Source organism: Simochromis diagramma, unplaced genomic scaffold (genome assembly GCF_900408965.1).
Source record: "Simochromis diagramma unplaced genomic scaffold, fSimDia1.1 OVJJ01000802.1, whole genome shotgun sequence".
NCBI lineage: Eukaryota > Metazoa > Chordata > Actinopteri > Cichliformes > Cichlidae > Simochromis > Simochromis diagramma.
Genome location: NW_024387492.1, coordinates 2,910,874 through 2,926,373, shown reverse-complemented (window position 1 = coordinate 2,926,373; position 15,500 = coordinate 2,910,874). Strand labels below are relative to the sequence as shown.

The following is a 15,500-nucleotide window of genomic DNA, read 5'->3' as shown; positions in this document are numbered from 1 at the left end:
CATTGAGATACAGGTTAGTACAGCTCTAATGCCACCACACCATACAGTCCAAAGTGGTGCCGTGCCGTAATTTGCTTGAAATACATTGTCGAATAAAAATAATAGCCTCACACGGCCGTTTAAAGTTGACACTGTTTCCTCGTAGATCAGCAGAGAAGTGTGCAGCCATAGCAATACATTTTACAGCCCGCCATTAATAAAACATGGTGGGCAATTTTAAGAGCATTAGAAGTTTGATTGCTTCGGGGCAGGCCTAGGGGACTTTCAGGACAGTAATTATTTATATAAATGAAATGTCATCTCAGCTCTGGCTCAAGTAGACGTAACCTCAGCAGACGCCACATGGAAACACTACGGCACAACAGCTATCTTTCACAGATAGGCCAAGCATGTTGTCGAGCATATTGCTTTGACTGGAGCGCATAAATTCGATATGTGATATTACACGGAGTGTCTTCGACTCCGCGTCGGGCCAAGAGAGCAACAGCAGTCGCGGACATATTGAATGCTGAAGGAAAACATTATCCTGAGTTCACACACGCTCTCTCGCTCGCTCTCTCTCTCTCTTGCCATCCCTGCCGGCTGCGAGCAGCTCCTTGATCCTTACCCATGGGTTTCTCAATAATACATCAATGTCTCCATTATAGCTTGTAACTGCAGGCTCTGGGCAAAGGCAGTTTAAAGCTGGGTTGCATGGGGCCAACATACCACAAATACCCCACTTGTGGACACAGGAAAGGTTTTAAGTCCAAATGTTGCCTCTAAGGAGACATGCATCTCTCATGCTAAGTACGGTCGCTCAAGAGGAGGTACCTGAACACACCACGGGGCAACATCCAAGCAAGATGTGAAAGTTTTGTCCAACTTACAAGGGGCCACGGTGCTGACATGCAATCTACTGACTTTAGAAAGATCTGCCTGGTTTGTAACTTACAGTTAAGCATTAAAATAATGAGCCCGATAACAAAGTTTTTTTTTTAAAATTAGGAGTTTTTGCATTTGCATGGACACGCGACTCCCCCGGCTTTGACTCTGGGTCACCTCCATCATTGCATCCCTTACGTCTTCCATTTTTCATGTCCCTCCCATTTATTTACTCTCCAAAGAATACAACAAAGACATTAATATAGTCCTAAAATAGACTAATGTACATGACGGAAACTGGACTTTATACAGTTTTTAGGGTTAAGCGTGCAGACCTTTGGAGGCAGTCGCTTCAACGCGTTTAACCACAGCGTGACAGAGCTGACATAAACAATGAAAGGTCCACTCCAGGAGAGCTGGGGTAATATGAATATTGCTCTGGGATTTGCTTATAGTCGGCGCTTCATTATGCAATGTTTAATATTAATAAAGAAAGTATAAGTATATATTATTCATAAGCTGATTTACGGTGGCTGGTGTGTGTGTGTGTGTGTGGATTTGAGTGACAGATTGAGATGCTCCCTTGCTACAGGCAATACAACTAGACAAGGCTCTTACTTTTCTACAGGACACATCCTGACAATTTCTCCCACAGTTAAGAGGATTTGTCCGAGCAGGGGTGAATATATAATGCATGCAGATTCCAAATTTTAATTTGGACGGAGTAAATGATTCAATGCTGGCTTTTCTCAGAAGTGAGACTGGGCGGGAGGGGGATGCAGAGGGCACAAGATGTTACTTGCAAGCCCCGCTCTTATGCAGTGACATTTAAACAAGCACAGATGATGCTGCACCTTTCACGTGTCAACAACAGGAGCCTAAAGGAAAATTACTTTTCTAATATTTTCATTTTCCTGCTTAAAATTCCTTTTTGGTCAATATGATAGCAAGTTTCCATTACCAATAAACACCACAAAAAACGTCTTTTTTTTGTCCTAATCAGTCCCTTTTCTCGCTTTCTCCTTTGCAGCAGGATGAGGTGGTAAACTTTCCTAATCTGTCCTGTTTCACAACCTTCATGTTTGAACTCAGAAGCCATAGCGACAGATAATACATGATAATTATTTGCAGTTTGAATCTCATGTGCATATATTGTTTTGCGTATTAATTAATATCATCGTCATTCTGTGCATACAGCTCAAAACCAATATTTAAGTTAATTTTAAACGTGTACGTATTGTTTGATTAGATATAAATAACTCACGAGTAATATAGAAGATAACGCCGGCACTGAGGTAAAAGAATGAGGGATTTTCTTGTGTTTAATCAGTAAAATAAACCAGTGATGTTTATTTTAGGGAGTCAGACAGAGTAGATTTGGACTCAGTGTTCTTTAGTATGTGCACTCTCAGGCAAACACCGGCAAAACTCATCTACTCTTAGATCCAGTTGTGCATCAGAAGTATGTTTGTAACATATACAGATGTATAAAGATCTATAGGTATCAAAGGAAAATCTGCTTCAGTTTATGTATTATACGTGTTTAACCTTGTCATTTTTTCTTTTTAATTTAATTTTTAACTTACCTGCAGATTCGCATTTATACTGGTCACAACTCATACTTGTTTGGTTGGGTTCCTTATACATCCTGCTACTGCTACATTCAGTGATATTTCTTGCAAGGAGCATATTTCTATGTTTGGGTGTTACCTGCTGCAGGACTCACCAGGTGTGAAAATAACCGGTGACTATTCAGCACAATGTAAATAATATTTGCTTGCTTGCTTGTAATTTGCACATGTAAACTATTTGGTCAATGCTGACCGCCAAAGTCCAAGAGAGATTCTGTGTCTCCCTCTAGTGGATATTATTGGGAATATCATCCTTTAGATTATTATCAAGAATATAAGAATTTAAAATGTTTTCAGGAAAGGCGGGCTGTTTCCAGCAGCGCTAGATAGACTCAAAACACGAATGAAATTAATTTAGCAGTGGAAATGGAAAGAAAAATGTGACCCGAGAGCACGTGTACCTCAGTGCCTGCGTGATGACGTCATCCAACGATCTGACGTACCGCAAAATGGTGGTGCCCTTGTTACAATGGGGTCTGTTGTTCACTTGTTAGCCAACTTATTGTGATCAACTGTGGATTATTGCTACAACTGCCTGATTTAGGCGATTTATTCGGACGTCTACATGTTAAAGGTAAGAGTTGTGTCTCGTTGGAAGCGGCGGGGAGATGAAGAGGCTGAATTCTGAACTACTTGTGACATGTCGGAAGCTTCGGCGTTACACCGAGTGGAGCAAGTTTGCTAGCCGAGGTTTAGCTAGCCGAGGCTGGTGCAGAGTGGCCCTGTTGATGTGACAGCGTTGGTTGCCCTCAGCTTGAGTGTTTCATAGATGTTAGCTTGTCGGTGCGTTTAAGCCGCTTCGAGTGTGTGGCTCGTGTTACCCTAATCTCCGCCTCTAGCTGCTTTTTTAGTTTTACGAAGCTAAGTTACCATCACAGCTAACAGTGCCAGCAGTAGCGGGTTCGTTGCAAAGCATTATTCGCTGTGTGTAAACTCGACTGTTGATTCTGCTGTGCTGCTGTATGCACACTGGGAGCCGACATTCACAGATCCGTGAAAATTATAGAGATATATTATGTTGCTATCGGAATCCATTTTAATCATCGATTTGTTTACAACGAGCCTGGACTTGGAGCTCAGTGTAGCTCAGAAATGTTTACTGCTCTTTAGCGTCTCACACCGTGGACTACAAGCTAATTACACTTTTTATAAGCCTGAGTGTGTTTATAAAACTGCGCTATGGCCCTCACAGAATACACTGGTGGCCAGGTTATAGACAGATCCTTTTTAAGAAAGAGACAGGATTTGTGGTACTCTTTGCCTGAACGTAAATATCTACTCGTGTGAGCTTTGCTATTTAATGCTTTGCTGCCCTTAGTGATGATCCTTTTTATTTTTATCTCAGCAGTCCAGCACAGCGGGTCCATCCACCGCCTCTCCTCAATCAATGAAGGAATCCAAGGAAAACTCGTCAATGACGGGCCAGGCAATCTTGGACCATATAAAACCATGCTGGTACTGGGACAAGAAGGATTTAGCCCACACGCCCTCTCAGTCTGAGGGTCTGGACCCTGGCACAGAGGCCCGGTATCGCAGAGAAGGGGCTCGCTTCATATTCGACGTGGGGACCCGACTTGGCTTGTATCCTTGATTTAGATGATAGATTCATTGCTACAGCTACAAGAGAAAGGGTCACAAGAGTAATCAGTGCCACATGCTTCAGTTTTATAAACAGACTTTTAAAAAGCAATACATCTGAAAACACCTTTTATGGCTGTCTTGTCCTTTCTCACAGAACCTACTTTGATGTGAATGTGAACATTTTTACAGGGTCTGTCTGATATGCTTATATATAATGATGTTTGTGGAAGCATTATTAAAATATTTTTTTTTTAAATTTAAAGAGTCGCATGTTAAAGCTGATATTTTGCAAACCGTTAATAGTCTTTGTGAGTCCTTGACCTGCATTCAGACACTATGACACACTGGCAACGGGCATCATATATTTCCACCGCTTCTACATGTTTCACTCCTTCAAGCAGTTTCCCAGATATGTAAGTCAATCTGATAATGGTCCCTGTTTGTTTCACTCCTGGAAGCAGACCTGATGTTTGTAATGGTGAAGTAATGGTGTGATGTGTGTCTCGACAGGTGACGGGAGCTTGTTGTCTTTTCTTGGCTGGTAAAGTAGAGGAAACCCCAAAGAAGTGCAAAGATATCATTAAAACTGCCCGCAGCCTCCTGAATGATGTGCAGTTTGCCCAGTTTGGAGATGATCCCAAGGTGCAGTTCCTTGTATTGACCTTTGTTTTGAGAGGTTTTTCACTTGTGATTGCAGAAGCAGAATGGGTGTGAATACCTGTTTAAAAACAGGTAGTGTGTAACAGCGCTCACTGATACAGGCAGAATAAATGAGGTCCTGGTAAAACTGAAGTTTCCAATAACCTAAAAAGTTCCTTACTTATTTTTTTAGTGATCAGGGCTTTTATTTACCTTAGCTGCCTGTAAGTGAAGCAGGCTTGCAGTACAAACAAACTTTTATTCCTCGCTTTTATTAGAATAACTGTCTGTGTTCACTTGCATACAAGGCTTTGCTCAAACACGCTTACGTTTCTTTAGTTTTAAGCTGGTACATTAGGTGTGTAATACCACAGTGAGCCATGACTCATTCTTTAAACACATCAGCGAGGTCATCAGAGCGTCACTCAACACAGCTTTATGTGCCCTGACTCACAGAGACAGTAATCAAACCGGCAGCTCTCACCGGGTCAAAACCAAACAAGAACAAGCTGTAAATGCAGTGGAACATGATTATGTCATTATGCCGCTTCACGTCTTTGCTATTAAAAACAAAGAACTCCCTCTCAACATTCATTCAACATTCAAGATTTTCTTTTTCCTCTTACCAGTTGGCGAGCTAAAATATCTATTAGCATGAAGTAGCCTCTGTTTCACTTAACTTGACCTTGAGTACTTTTGATAGAGCTGATAGATCTGTGACATCTGGCCCTGGCTTATAACTTGTCACTTTGTTAGACACATTTACAGCACTCACATGAAGCGGCACAAGCATCTTACAGACGGCTTCTTTGCTTTCCAAGTCGCTCTTTAGCTTATTTAGCATCATGCTAGAATTAGCCAGTTTCTCCCAAAACATGATGCCCTGAGCCTGAGTGCTTTTCTCAGTTGAGCTGAAGCCTTTAGTCCAATAGCTTTAACTTATAGAGGGCTTTTACTGTCAATCATTTGCAGTCATACCAAATACATCAGTGGTATTTGGATATCAGCCTTTTAGTTATAAGCCACCATCAGTGTCCTGGCTTTTCTCACCAGTTTTTAGTAGCTTAACTACTGTCATTAAGTCAGAATTGTACATCAGCTTCTTTCTTACTTAAGTGTTTTTAAATGAAAAGTTAAGCCAGATGAGAGTCGAATAGCTAATCGTTTCTAATTGGAAGTAAAGGTAATGGGAACTTGTCTTGTTAAGCCACTAAAATTAGGATTTTTCCAAAAGACAATATTATTGTTACACTTTTTAAAAGGAGAATTTTTGTCATTCATTGCCACAACGAATGGCGACATCCAGAGAAAACGACCACACATGCAATCTAGTTGTGAGCTTTCATGTTTTTAACATGTGCAGGATTTCCAGCACCTACAGCGTTCTTAGAGACTGCCTCCACATTTACGAGCAGGGTGTTTTTTGGAAGAACGATACTCTGACACAGCAGTAAGCCTTTAATTAGCCTGCTTGTTTTAACAGGAAGAGGTGATGGTGTTGGAGAGAATTTTGCTCCAGACGATCAAGTTTGACCTGCAGGTGGAGCACCCCTACATGTTCCTGCTGCGCTATGTCAAGCAGCTCAAAGGTGAGATAGGATAAGTATGACATCAGCTCCACAGAGCGTGAGAAATGATGGTCCTGTGGGCAAACTCTGACCTGTTTCACGTTACAGGGGAGAAGAATAAAGTGTGCAAGGTGCTGCAAATGGCTTGGACCTTTGTCAACGACAGGTGAGGATTTTGTGCGTCAGGTTTTACAGCCTGGTTAGTTTTCATTTGTAAGGAATGCAAAGTTATATGGTGATGTCACAATAACCTGGTGCTTCAACGGGCAAAAACTCAAACCACCTCTCGTGTTGTTTGCAGCCTGTGCACCATGCTGTCTCTGCAGTGGGAGCCGGAGATCATCGCGGTCGCTGTCATGTACCTGGCTGGCCGCCTGTGCAAATTCGACATCCAGGAATGGACCAACAAGCAGTCTACACGCCGCTGGTGGGAGCAGTTTGTCCAGGACGTTCCAGTGGAGCTACTTGAAGGTACTCAGCATAAAGACGTTCCACTTAAAGCCTCTTCCTTTGTATTTTTTTTTTTTTTGTCTTCACCAAAAAAAACATGTCTTTGCCTTCCAGACATTTGCCACCAGATCCTGGACCTGTACTCTCAGGGAAACAAACCCATCCCTCAGCAGATGCAGGAGAAGGAGAGGGCACCTGCTGCTCCGATCTCTGCTCCTCCAGCTCCACAGGGACAACCGCCAGCCGCTAACCCTCCTCCCCCACCACCAAAAAAGACTTCCCCTCAGGGTGGTAGCCCGTCACGCCAGCTTAAACGCTCACATGTAAGTATACATTCAGCCTGTGCTGTACAACTCGTGTTTAACATGATTCATGCACGGGGCTCATATTTTATTTCCTCTGTGTTACAGACGTCCCCCAAAGATGAACCAAAGGCTCCAGGTAACATGTTTATTAATGATTAGGCAGATTTTAAAGCTGTTAAAATCTGATGAAATTAAACTGAAATGTCTCCAAGAAAGCAACAAATTAATGTCAACGAAGAGCAGTTTAGAGAAAGATGAAAGACGGCAGTTAGATTTTCCTGGCAGGGTTGAGGTTTTTATGATTATCCAGGAGCACAGAAGCATTTGCTTACACGGTTACAGTTTTGTTTTGTCTTCTATTTAATTCACAGAACAAGTTGGATCAAAGATTCCTCGACTGGAGAGCCCAATGCCTCCACTACCCACAACGCAGCCTCCCCCAGGTAAGTGTGACTCTGTAGCTTACGTCATCTGCATTCTTTACACTGTCCAGGAAGTTCAGATGATTTAGAGCTGGATCAAAATATCGTTACGTGCTGGCGTCCTCTTAATACTCTGTTTGCGTGCGCCACCACAGCAACCAATAATGAGCAGCCAGGACCCCCTGCCTGCAGCTCGAGCTTAGAAGCAGCCCACAGTCGTTAGTCCTTTCAGTCTGCTTACGTAACCACATCTCGTCTGGACATTATTTCCCAAGACACGCATACCCCTAACCTATCCCAGACCAATCTGATTAGTGCTTGAGCCTCATAATGAGACCTCCTATGTGGTAGTTTTGGTCTGCCCGTGTGCTCACTGTCTGAGAATGGAGAGCTTCATTTTAGATCTTTGCAGTAGGGAAGCTGATTTTTATTAACAAGTCGTTTCTCTTTACTTTGTCCTTTCACTCCAGCTCCTCCCGCAGAAGCAGAACCAGGAAATGAAACAGCTCCTCCTCCCCCACAGGCTCCACCTCCACACCAGCCTCCTCCGCTGCCCCACCGCCCTCCTCCTCCACCACCTTCCAACTACTTGATGTCCACAACGAGCTCTTATATGTCTGGTGAAGGCTACCAGAGCCTACAGTCCATGATGAAGACTGAGGGTCCCTCCTACTCCATGCCGCCCAGCTACGCACCCCCAATGTATCACGTCTATCCACCACCTTCAGCACCTCCTCCTGGGCCACCACCTCCTCCCTCCACATACCCACCACCCAGCTTGCCACCATCCTATCCACCACCGGTCTACAACAACTACCCCCCGCCACCGCCTCCACGCATGCCACCAGGCCACGTGCCTCCACCAGGGATGGCCCTTCCACCCACTGGGTACCCTCCTCCACCTCCAGTGCCTCCAGGACAGTCACAGGTGCCCTTGCCCCCTCCGCCTGGTATGCCTATGAACCGTGGCGCATGGATGAGATGAGAACGTGATAAGTCTGTGAACTGAGCTTGTGCAGAGCCACAACTGGGGCGAATAAAAACAACCAGGATCTTGTTATCTTGGAGCAAAACAGGAAAAGCGGAGCTGCTTCATGACTTAACTTCTGATAGAGAGGTGCAGGGTTGTGAAAGAAAGCGTGTAGGTAAATGGACTTTAAAGATAAAGTGAGGTCTGGACAGTTTTGTTATGGGAGGTGATAGGAAGGTTAACAAATTAGCAAATATGTAGAGGATAGGTACTCACAGTGCCCAGTTCCAGGAGCTTATGAGAAACACTGTCCAGTCATTGTTTTTATTCGTTTTTTTTCTGGAAATTTATCAGGAAATAAGAGATTTTTTTTCTGTTGTCATACATGCACTCTCACTAATTGTGGGATGGTGAAATGTTCCAGTTTCATTCAGCCTTTGAGTGGATCTAAGGTTGGGTCTTGTGTTCCTTCCTTTATTCTGTCACCTTTATTGGTTTTCCTGAATACACCTCCCTTCACTTTGTGTTCTCTTCTCCACATTCTCATTGTTCTGCTGAGAGCAGTGTAATAAAATCTTAAGGTGGTTGAATATGCTGTGGGACTGTCGTATTGAAAGACTTGAACAGACACATGCTGTATATTTTTTGTGGTTTAAACAGCGTTTTTTCTTTTGTTTGTTTTTTACATTTTACTCTGATAACGCTGAGGTAATGTTGCAAGACATTTCTGCTGTTTTCCCCCCCTCATGTCACCACTCATCTTCTCATCCGCTTCTGCACCCAGAGCAGTAAACATTAAAATAATTTTAAAAACTAAAAGGGTTTAATTTCCTCATTCACTGTCACTGGTCTAAGAAGCCCAATAAAGAAGAAAAGAAAAACTGACTTCAGCTGTTCTTTATCTGGGTTTTGCTTTGGTTCTATTTTTTTTTTTTAAATGGTACTTTTTATGGCCGTAAGTTTAAAAGAGTCAAAAGTTCACCAAAGAAAGCAGAGCGAAGTACTTCCTCTGGGTTAGGTACCTCTGAGTGGCTGTTCCTGCAGTGGGAACACACACACGCAGAACACTAATAGTTAAAAGGATGAAAAACTGCTTTTTGGAAGAGCGGAAGGTTACAGCCTGGGCAGGTCATCAGTAAACACAGTGACAACTTTCCTACATCCACACATAAAAACAACTATAAAAATAAAAAATAGCATCTTTTGAGTGAATCTAAGTACTCTGAGAAAAGAGACACAGGAAGAACAAGCAAAACCTGGGTGTGAGGCCACAGTGCTAACCGCTGCACCACCAGCTTACTTTTAAGCACCTTTTATTTCCTTGCACTGCAGGAAACACACACAGATCAACCACAACTAACACTGGACAGTTTGCAAGTGTAGATTTCAGTTTTTTTGAGCACTTCTGTATAAAACTGCCTTAGACTACTCTGTGCTTTGGTTTAGGTGTAAGAAAAGTTCTCGTCACCTGCTCTTCATACCTGAAAATGGGGTCTGTGTGAAGAGAGAAGGTGTTGCTTCTTAGATTTCTCCCACCCTTTACACACCAGCTCATGTTCCTCTTTATCTCCACCAGTCAAATGTTTATGAACAGAGGCCAGGATACAGACAGATGAGCAGATACCTTTTCCACTAATCGATTTTAGCAGTGAAAATGATACTCCCCCACTTCTTCAGCCCACCCATTCAACTGCTTATTGACGCAAATATCTAATCAATCGCATAGCAGCAACCCAGTGCATCTAGGCAGATAGACGTAGTCATGATGACCTGGTGAAGTTAAATGGGAAAGAAAGTGAGCGGCAGATCTCTTGGCAAAAATACGTAGTTGATGCCAGAGGTCAGAGGAGAATGCTTTGAGATGATAGGAAGGCTACACTGACTCAAATAACCAGTCATTACAACCAAGGTATGCAGAAGAGCATCTCTGAACATACAATTATATTATACAGCGCCAAATCACAACAACAGTCTGAAGGCGCTTTATATTGTAAGGTAGACCCCACCATAATACATACAGAGAAAAACCCAACAATCACATGACACACTATGAGCAAGTAGGACAGTGGGAAGGAAAAACTCCCTTTTAACAGGAAGAAACCTCCAGCAGAACCAGGCTCAGGGAGGGGCGGGGCCATCTGCTGTGATTGGTTGGGGAGAGAGAAGGAAGACAGGATAAAGACATGCTGTGGAAGAGAGACAGAGATTAATTGAGAAAGGTGACTGAAGAAGAAACACTCAGTGCATCATGGGTCACCTGATCCAGCACAACCTATACGCTATGAGCATCATTTAAATGCCACATTTAAAAGCCTGTCTGAGTATTGTTGCAGACCAGGGTTTTTATGATGTATTTTATGACTGTATTATGTTTTTACCTTGTAAAGCACTTTGTGACATATGTCTGTGAAAGGTGCTATATAAATAAACTTTACTTACTTACATGTCCATTTTTCACCATAAATGTGCAGAAACTGTGTCATCCTATCCTGCCAACGTGGACCAAAATCACTGTTTTGTTTTCAACATCTACGCCAAGAATGAAGGCAGATTTGAAGGGAACAGGGGTACCTAATAAATTGGCCAGTGGTGCGCATTCCAGTTTTTGGTTTTACATTTTCATTTCCACTGTTCCGCCACCAGAGGGCAGCCTACCTCAGCTAGTGAAAAAAAAAAAAAAAAATGTAGCGCATGCTTAAATAAAGAGCCGTTCACAACATCATTAAGCAACTTGTTTATTTTTCTTCCAAATGTTTCTAAAAGTGGACTATTTCATGTTTTCGGTCTCACCAGCGAAATATTCACCTTTATTGGTGAAACCACGAACAGAGGTTCCAGTCATGCTAGTTACTAAAGGAATAGACATTTACACTGTAGATTCTAGGTTTCTGTATTGTGGCTTTAGCATATAGGCAGGAAAAAAAACACTACAGATGCTTTTTTTTTTTTCTTCAAATATACAGCTGGGTCCAAATTAAAACACAATAAAGAAAACAGTGTGGCACGTCTCAAATCATTTGCCATATATAAAGTATTCAAAATTGTATAATGGCTTCAAATCTGTTCCTAGAAAAAGGACACTTAAAAAAAAAAAAAAAATCAGACTTTGATTATTATTATTATTATATATATCTATATATTTTAACCCTTTAATTGAGAGTACCAAGGTGGACAAACGGGTAGCCTCAGAAATGTTCTAATTTGGAACAAATAACACTAGAGATGGGAGAGCCTGAGCTGTCGAGTCACTCCGCAAACTCATCAGACAACTTTAATAACACGAAATCCGTCTGATGAGTTTAAAACGTGACCGTTCAGTTACCAACTGCGCTCCCATCTCTATCTCACTATGTTACACCTGGCAATAAATACACCGACAAACAGTATTTGTTCATTCTGACATCAAGAAAATTTTTTTGTTTTAAATGTTAGTGTTTTATGGTACGGAGACATCAAAGGGAAGACTTATCTCATATTCTAAAAAAGAAAAAATAACTTCAATAAAACACGCACTGCATAAACACACCTGCTGAATCCATGATGCCAGAAACGGTCTAATATCCATCTATGTGACTTTTCTTTCCCTACCCTTATCGTCAGAGATACAGTGGTGTGAAAAAGTCTTTGCCCCCTTCCTGATTTCCCAGTGTTTTGCATATTTGTTACACTTACATGTTTTGGATCATCAAACACATTTTAATATTAGGCAAAAACAGCCCGAGTAAGTATAAAACACTGTTTTTAAATGGTGATTTCACTGATTAAGGGAGAAAAGTTATCCAAACCTACCAGTTCCTGTGTGAAAAAGTAATCGCCCCTGTTGTTAAATCAGGAATTAACTGTGATTAACCACAGTTCAGTTAAAAAACAAACAAACAAAAGTGGAGCAGGCTAAAAGATCTCAAAAAGCAAGACATCATGCTACGACTCGAAGAAACACCTGAGAAACAAAGACAGACAGCTTTCAGTCTGGAAAGGGTCACAGCGGTAGTGTGATGGGCTGGAGCTGCTAATCCGCCTCAGGAGGAAGACTGGCTGTTGTAAATGGAGCCATGAATTCTGTCGTCTACCAAACCATCCTACAACTGTCCGGCCATCTGTTTGTGACCTCAAGCTGAAGCGCACTTGGGTTCTGCAGTAGGACAGTGACCCAAAACACGCCAGCAATACCACCTCTGAATGGCTTAAGCAAAGTAAAATGAGTCCTGACCTGAATCCGATTGAGATGCTGTGGCAGGACCCTAAAAAGGCGGCTCATGCTCGAAAACCCTCCAATGTGACTGAATTACAACAATTCTGCAAAGATGAGAGGGCCAACATTCCTCCACAGCGCTGTCAAAGACTCATTGCCAGTTATTGTGAATGCTTGATTGCAGTTGTTGCTGCTTTATTGCTGTTTTTGCTGGCCCAACCAGTTATTAGGTTACCAGTTATCACTTTTTGCACACAGGCCCATGCAGGTTTGGATTTTTTCCCCATTAATAATAAACACCTTAACTTAGAAACTGCATTTTGTGTTTACTTGTGTTTTCTTTATCTAATATTTAAATTTGTTTGATGATCTGAAACCTGCAACTGTGACAAACATGCACTTTTCAAACCACTGTATAAAAAAAGTTTCAGAGCAGATCAAACTGAGTGGGGAGGTTCAGGATATTTTAGTTATAGAATTACATTTTATTTTGGATGGATTCAGAAAATGTCTTCATCAGCCTTCAATCGGGCTGTAACCAGGGTTCAATGGCCCAAAAAAAAGAGGATTCACAGGCAGATGCTACAGCTCCAACCTTTCAGTCTCCTCCCACACAGACTCACACTCTTAAACACACTCACACACACACATGCGCGCACAGTCACAGATGGGCAAAGGTAAAGCTGTAGCCCTCCCAACCTGAGAGAATGATTGTCAAGCATGCACACAGCATACAATTTTTAGCCCGTTTCACAAAAGTAAGAAAATTGATCTGTTCCTTAATAAACAGAGCGAGACGGCAGATTCAGAATGGCCCGGATACATTTGAACAAACATTACAGAGAGAAGGAGTAAGAGCAATTCATCTGGAAAAGAATGATAATGATAACAATGACAATAACAAAAAAAAGAGTGTATTACCAAAAGCAAACCCTGTTTGAGGTCTGTGTGTGTTTGTATATGTAGGTGTGTATGTGTGTGCTTTTTAAAACTCAATTGTTGATCACATGGCCACGCTAGAATACAAAATAAAGTCAAATCAACAGAAACAATGACGTAATGCTATGGTTTTATACATAATATACACGAGTTAACAGCGATCTCTAGACTTTATTATCCATAGACTTGTCTTACGAGCAAAAAAGCGCTAGGTCACAGTGGGTTTCACTTGGCTAACATTATAGAATGCTAATGCTAGTTATACTCATTGACCGCTGGAGGAAGTGGGGAGGCGGGGTCATACATGTGACAGGAGCTCGGGAGGGGATGGGGGTGTCTCTCTCTATAGAAACTAGTATTAATCGCCTCACTGTTGCCAACTTCTGCCCCCCCCCCCCCCCGTCACCTGTGCTCGAAACCACGTCTCATCCCTAGCTTATTACAGCTCAGCTGAGCTCTAAAGGAGCGAAAGCGGGTGTTTGTTTACAGAGAGAAAAGAGAAAGCCTCCAAACCGATGCAGAAAAGTGGCGGGTTGGTGACACTAGCTGCCGGCTGTCAACATGTCAGCGCAGAGATCCAAAAACGTATACAGGCAACGTCGTTCACGTGAACAACGAGACTAACAGGTCCATTCTGTAGCCAGTCTAAAAAGAGAGCGTTCGCCGGAGGAATGCCGGGTGCTGTCGGCAGGAGGGAGCACGGTGGCGTGACGGGTCCGTGTAGGTGCAGGTGGGAAGGTGGCGTTTCAGGTGAGTGTGGATCCTGATATCTCTCCGTCTCTCTCTAGGGCTGATATGCTACAGCGGGCCTTTGAACTGGTTACCAGAGAGGTGCTGTCTGACGGACAGCTTTGATCCTGCTGCATCACCCAGTTTTCTCCACACCACCTGCGAACAGAAGAGGAGAGAAGAGGAGCTGAGCGAGGAAGAGGAACAGCGAGAGAAAGACGGGCAGACACAGAGGCTGGAAAGAAAAGACTTTCTTCTTCAAGAGGGAAAACTTCAAATGCCCACAGTTTGGCTTTGAGCTGGGAGGACTACACACACTCACACTACAGTAGAGCTTCAGTGCAGTGCAGAAGTCTCGAGCTTCTTTACATTTTGCTTTCAAGGAGCCGGATTTTCTCATAATTTTTTTAAGTGGTCTTGAGCAACAGTCCTCCAGCCTTTCTGAAGGTCTTTCAAAGTGTTTCTTTGGACTCATTCTTCAGTTGATACGTCTACTGTTCACTGAAACCTGATCAGAAATGGCTTCAGTAGAAGGGGTGGCCCATTCTTAAGAAAGGCAGGGTGTGAAAAATCAGTTGCAACAGGTCTGATCGATGTGATGAACCAAAATTTGAAAGTTTGGGTTCACGCCATCATCAGTATGTATGGCCGAGGTCAGGAGAGAGGGACAACAGCCATGTGTACAACACGGTGGAGGCTCTGTCATGGTTTTGGGCAGCGTTTCAGCCAGTGGTGTTGGAGATTTATGGAATTTTAAAGGGAGAAAAGCACAGTGAGGTTTTAACCCACCGTGTAGCACCATCTGGAAAATGTCTGACTGGCAACAGCTTCATTTTTCAGCATGACAACGATCCCAAACACACTCCCAGTGCAGTAAAAGCGTACACGGATGGAAAAAAGCACACAATGGAGCCGTATCAGTCATGGACAGGCCTTCCTCCTCAACATTACTGAAGCAGCGTGGGATCAAAAAGCAGCCATGAATGGCCTTCAGGAAGCCTGGAGAACTATTCCCAAACACCACTTTAAGAAATGCTGCTTAAGAGAGTTATTAAGGAATAAAGGTGGACACATCGAATATTGACTTTTAAGCTCTTTGGAGTTATCCCAACTGTTATCTTATACACTGTATATGTTAGAACATTTCAATGAAGCACTGCACCCATTTTCCAATTCTATCAAAGCATAAAGACAAGAACGGGACTCCATC

The 15,500-nt window shown here is 42.7% G+C and overlaps 2 protein-coding genes across 7 annotated transcripts in view; one reads left to right on the top strand and one right to left on the bottom strand.

Moving 5' to 3' along the window:
- Window positions 1-2,920: 2,920 nt before the first annotated feature.
- Window positions 2,921-9,315, top strand: ccnk (cyclin K). Of its 2 annotated transcripts, none has more exons than XM_040017021.1 (11): window positions 2,921-3,069; window positions 3,844-4,076; window positions 4,408-4,489; window positions 4,587-4,718; window positions 6,199-6,304; window positions 6,392-6,449; window positions 6,585-6,754; window positions 6,848-7,056; window positions 7,144-7,174; window positions 7,410-7,481; window positions 7,931-9,315. In XM_040017021.1, exons 1-11 carry the CDS (start codon window positions 3,061-3,063, stop codon window positions 8,443-8,445), a joined length of 1,617 nt encoding a protein of 538 aa, XP_039872955.1. In that variant the 5' UTR covers window positions 2,921-3,060; the 3' UTR covers window positions 8,446-9,315. The 2 variants fall into 2 exon arrangements, with proteins under 2 accessions (XP_039872955.1, XP_039872953.1); XM_040017019.1 differs by having other exon boundaries at window positions 3,841-4,076.
- A 1,836-nt stretch (window positions 9,316-11,151) lies between these two features.
- ccdc85cb (coiled-coil domain containing 85C, b) overlaps window positions 11,152-15,500 on the bottom strand; it is a 48,675-nt gene continuing 44,326 nt past the window's right edge. For all 5 annotated transcript variants that reach the window (XM_040018260.1, XM_040018262.1, XM_040018263.1 and 2 more), the window contains one exon: window positions 11,152-14,449. In XM_040018260.1, the coding sequence (XP_039874194.1) occupies window positions 14,360-14,449 (90 nt within the window). In that variant the 3' untranslated portion in view covers window positions 11,152-14,359. The remainder of the gene's footprint in view (window positions 14,450-15,500) is intronic.

Coding starts and splice junctions, on each gene's coding strand:
- ccnk (XM_040017019.1), top strand. Junction 4,077..4,407: donor GTGGGGACCCGACTTGGCTT/GTATCCTTGATT, acceptor ACCTGCATTCAG/ACACTATGACACACTGGCAA. Junction 6,450..6,584: donor TGGACCTTTGTCAACGACAG/GTGAGGATTTTG, acceptor TGTTGTTTGCAG/CCTGTGCACCATGCTGTCTC.